The sequence below is a fragment of the Penaeus chinensis genome, chromosome 37 (assembly GCF_019202785.1).
Source record: "Penaeus chinensis breed Huanghai No. 1 chromosome 37, ASM1920278v2, whole genome shotgun sequence".
Classification (NCBI taxonomy): Eukaryota; Metazoa; Arthropoda; class Malacostraca; order Decapoda; family Penaeidae; genus Penaeus; species Penaeus chinensis.
Window position 1 is genome coordinate 32,323,585 of NC_061855.1, and position 5,000 is coordinate 32,328,584.

The following is a 5,000-nucleotide window of genomic DNA, read 5'->3' on the forward strand; positions in this document are numbered from 1 at the left end:
AAAGACATACATAAATAATAAAATAAAGTATCCTCTTTCTGGAAAAAATAATTAAGTAATTTTATCTTACATAGCTAAAGACTAAGTTGAGGTATACATATGCATAAAGACCAAGTAAGTGAGGTATACAAAGGGTGGTTTCTAGACGAGTTTTTGGGTCATTCTAACGTCACATCCCTTGTGCTCCTTGCAAATAGAGGTGAATTCTGTTGGTTGCGAGGAAAAAAGAGATAAGTGGGCGAATGATACGAAGCAAAGGAAGATTATGAGCGGTTTTATATATCTTTGTTATGAGACTTATCACAACGATTTTAGAATAAGTGAAACAAGACGGATGGCCAGAGTCCCTTCACTCTGTTCGTATTCCCTTCATTCCCCTCGTATTCCCCTCACTGTCCCCGCATTCCCTTCTCTCTCTTCGTGTTCCCTTCTCTCTCTTCGTGTTCCCTTCTCTCTCTTCGCATTCCCTTCTCTCTCTTCGTGTTCCCTTCTCTCTCTTCGTGTTCCCTTCTCTCTCTTCGTGTTCCCTTCTCTCTCTTCGTGTTCCCTTCTCTCTCTTCGTGTTCCCTTCTCTCTCTTCGCATTCCCTTCTCTCTCTTCGTGTTCCCTTCTCTCTCTTCGTGTTCCCTTCTCTCTCTTCGTGTTCCCTTCTCTCTCTTCGTGTTCCCTTCTCTCTCTTCGTGTTCCCTTCTCTCTCTTCGTGTTCCCTTCTCTCTCTTCGTGTTCCCTTCTCTCTCTTCGTGTTCCCTTCTCTCTCTTCGTGTTCCCTTCTCTCTCTTCGTGTTACCTTCTCTCTCTTCGCATTCCCTTCTCTCTCTTCGTGTTCCCTTCTCTCTCTTCGCATTCCCTTCTCTCTCTTCGTGTTCCCTTCTCTCTCTTCGTGTTCCCTTCTCTCTCTTCGTGTTCCCTTCTCTCTCTTCGTGTTCCCTTCTCTCTCTTCGTGTTCCCTTCTCTCTCTTCGCATTCCCTTCTCTCTCTTCGTGTTCCCTTCTCTCTCTTCGCATTCCCTTCTCTCTCTTCGTGTTCCCTTCTCTCTCTTCGTGTTCCCTTCTCTCTCTTCGTGTTCCCTTCTCTCTCTTCGTGTTCCCTTCTCTCTCTTCGTGTTCCCTTCTCTCTCTTCGTGTTCCCTTCTCTCTCTTCGTGTTCCCTTCTCTCTCTTCGTATTCCCTTCTCTCTCTTCGTGTTCCCTTCTCTCTCTCCGTGTTCCCTTCACTCTCCTCGTATTCCCTTCTCTCTCTTCGTATTCCATTCACTCCTATCGCATTCTCCTCAGTCTCCTCATATTCTCCTCGCTCCCTTTGTATTTTCTTCACTCCCTTCGCCTTCCCTTCACTCTCCCCGTATTCCCCTCACTCCCTTTGCATTCCCTTCACTCTCCTCGTATTCCCCTCACTCCCTTCGCCTTCCCTTCACTCTCCTCGTATTCCCCTCACTCCCTTTGCATTCTCTTCACTCTCCCCGTATTCCCCTCACTCCCTTCGCATTCCCTTCACTCTCCTCGTATTCCCCTCACTCCCTTCGCATTCCCTTCAGTCCAATCGCATTCTCCTCACTCCCTTCACTTCCACAGTTGACGCCTGATGGGAGGGTAGACCCAGAGCCCTTTCTGGAAAGGCTGATTCTCGCCCTTAACGTCACTCGTCCTGACATCGTGAACCGCGTTTCCTACGCTGTGACGTCCTGCCCGCTCGAAAACGTGAGTTCTGGTATAGGGTGATGTTGTGATTGACACTTTGATATAGTCGTGGAGGTTAGTTTTTTCCTTGTTCAGTTTTATTTATTTATTTATATTTTTATAGATTGATATTTTTCGTTTTTTTTTTTTTTTTGTGTACTGCTTTTCTGTTTTTTTTTTTTTTTTGTTTTTTTTTTCATCAGATTCGTCTCTGTTAAAATTTTTACTTTTGTATTTTCTGTTCATATTTATTAGTCCTTCTGTCTTTCTTTGTTCACACATTTAGTCCTATCTTTCAATGGTTCGCATTTTAAGTTCTGTCTTTCTTCGCTCATAGTTTTAGCCCTTAAATTTTTTTCCCTTTAACATTTGGGTAACATATGTTCTTTCGCTTAATTTCAGTGTTCCTTAATATTTATTTTTCCAGTTTGGTGAATGGGAAACGTGCATCGTGTCTGAATGTCTTCAAAAAGACCCCGCCATGCCTGTGCCTACAACTATTGATCCTGAGGAGTAATGAAGACTTGACTACTTAGTGGAGTGTATTATAGAAGGGAAATCTTGGCCATCGCTTTGATAATATTGATTTATTGATAGCATTCATTTCATTGCTAGAAAGTGAAATATTCTCGGAGATATAACTTGTTTTCTCATCAGCATCTTAACACCTTAAGGCTTATTTTTGATTTATTTGTTTTAATACAAATTTATGTAGCCTCTATAGACATTCAATTAAGTCTATACACAACTTTTATGGCAGTAACTTGATATGAGAACTGAATTGAATAGGATGCAGTATATCTCTTCAAACTTTATAAACTCCTTTTAAGTACATGGACCAGCTTCAGCTTACCATACTCTATAATCATACAATAAAAAAGTGCTTGAATAAAAAAGGGTAAAGATATGCAACAGCTTTATTAAAATTGTCTATGTCATTAACATACGAATTCCTATCGCTTTATCTGTGCCTATGTTTCTTTTGAATCTTGGAGGCAGCTTTCCAACATAATATGAAAATAAAGACCAATACATGTGTTTATTTTGTGATCTTATTTTCCTTCGTGCATCGCTCTGATTTTTTTTTTATTTTTTATTATTTTTTTTTTTTCAAGCAATCTGCCTTTAGTTTCATGTTACAATACATGATGGGTACTAATCGGTTTGGCTTATTTTTATTTCATTTATTACACCCTGCATTTTGTGAAACGCACACACATCCCAGACATACTTTGTATTTTGCTTGTTGTTAACTCCAAGACATACTATCTACTCGGGAGTGCAAATTTTAGCCAGATCTCTAGTGTGAGACTCGAGAACCACAGACTTATTAAACAACAGTAAAAAAAAAAAAAAAAAAAAAAAAAAAAAAACAGACTTGTCAATGAGGCCTAATCACATACTATGATTGTGAGGTTACAAAGAACACTAGATAGTTGAAAAAATGTTCATGTAGTCAACAGTCGGATCGATTCTGTGTGTAGGTTTCTACACTCCTCGCCTCGCTGGTGTTCAAAACAGATGAGCACCATTAACGATATTATTTCATCTGTCGACACAATGTCATCAGTGATCCTTTTTGAACACTCGTAAACCAAAGTGGTTAGACGCCTGCGCAGAGGATCGAGCCAACTGTAGCTTATATGAACATATAGTCACAGAATTTATTTTTCCATGAATAGCCTGTGGCATAGAGCGCTGATGTGTACAGAGGACAATGTACAAATGCACAAGTACAAGAAAAAGGTAAATTCAAGTGATCTATGCAAATGTCCACGAGTATGTTTCGTATATTCAGATGAACCCTACAACAAAGTACAGCAAAGTAAACGCAGGTACAGTATAATGATAGAATAGCGGATACTTACCAGAAAAGTAAGTAGTAAGTGGACCTGAGGAATATCTTGGAGGTTTTGGTATTTTTTTAAGACAGTGTTAGCAATGGTGAGCTGATTTGCGAAAGGTTTATAATCATATAGATACAATGGGACTTACATATGTAGGACAAAAGTAATCATAGATCAAGGTAAATGAGGTAACACACACACATACACGTAAACAAACATGCACACACACACACACACACACACACACATATATATATACTATTTACATACATACATACATACACACACACACACACACACACACACACACACACACACACACATATATATATATATATATATATATATATATATATGTTTAAATAGATATAAAAAAACAAGAACAAAAAATACATTTCAGACACTTCTTTACTCATTCCTTATCTAAAAATTATCAACGAAGATTATGCAATGTTATATTGGTATTATTCGTTGCTTAATATCTAGTACTGTACATGAGGAAAATTACAAGATATGCCGGGAATGTTGTTTTTTATTTCATACGTTCGTAGAGTACTTCAGAAAGGAGAAAGTGATTCATATAATAACATAGATATTAGCAACATCATTTTATGACTGGGCGAGAGATAGGCAGTTCCATTTTCTGATCCCCATTAATAACAAATCTCTATAACAAATTTACACATTGTAATGAAATGAGTTGATTTAGAAAACGAAAAGAAAAAAAAAAAAATCCTCCCATAACATGCAATGGTCCGTATAGAAAACGTGAACCGGAAAACTGTGCTTCCTTACTTCATCAACAACAAAGACAATTGACATCTCAGTCATGTTCAGGAGTGACAGTTGTTGACACAAGTCTTGTAACGCATCCCGAGAACAGGCACGTCTTCCAGTCATCAATCTGGGAAATCTAAGAGGACAAAAAGGTGAATTAAAGTACGGTAACAGATAAAGACAGAAATGCAAAAGTAATATAAAAAGGAAGGATTTATTCGTAAGGCAGACATGATCTTAGTCCTTAATTACGATTTCATGTTGACACCAAAAGCAGGAACTCACGTTTTCGACCGAGCAGGACTCTGCAGTGGAAAGGAGACGCGCTAGGATGTCAGGGCGGGTGTCGTTAAGGGCGAGAGTTAGCCTGTCCAAGAATGGCTGTGGGTTGACTGTTCCATCAGGCTTCAGCTGTGGAACGAAGAGATGAGAAATATCCATTTATCTATTCTTGAATTTTAATTTTTCTAAATTTGATGCTGCTCAAGTATGTGATATATATGACTAGACTACTTTCATAAATATAGAAACTATTGGATAATTCAACAATGTTGCAAGGCAAATTATAATAAAACAAAGTAAAATGCAAACACACACACACGCAAAACATTAACGTGCTTTCACGTACAAAACCGTAAGAAACATGCATGTAAAATAGTGACTGATCTGCCACAAAGCATACACTTACCACTCCCCTTTCC

General features: G+C 38.6%; 1 protein-coding gene and 1 long non-coding RNA gene across 3 annotated transcripts in view; one reads left to right on the top strand and one right to left on the bottom strand.

Moving 5' to 3' along the window:
- The window catches only part of LOC125045508, a 327,557-nt gene extending 324,864 nt beyond the window's left edge, over positions 1-2,693 (top strand). For both annotated transcript variants that reach the window (XM_047642803.1, XM_047642804.1), the window contains 2 exons: positions 1,571-1,696; positions 2,103-2,693. In XM_047642803.1, coding sequence (XP_047498759.1) covers positions 1,571-1,696; positions 2,103-2,192 — 216 coding nt within the window. In that variant the 3' untranslated portion in view covers positions 2,193-2,693. The remainder of the gene's footprint in view (positions 1-1,570; positions 1,697-2,102) is intronic.
- Positions 2,694-4,055: 1,362 nt separating this feature from the next.
- The window catches only part of LOC125045215, a 1,689-nt gene continuing 744 nt past the window's right edge, over positions 4,056-5,000 (bottom strand). The window contains exons 4-6 of the long non-coding RNA XR_007116539.1: positions 4,988-5,000; positions 4,585-4,710; positions 4,056-4,435 (exon numbers count right to left, since the gene is read on the bottom strand). The exon at positions 4,988-5,000 is cut by the window's right edge and continues 97 nt beyond it. This is a non-coding gene — a long non-coding RNA (uncharacterized LOC125045215). The remainder of the gene's footprint in view (positions 4,436-4,584; positions 4,711-4,987) is intronic.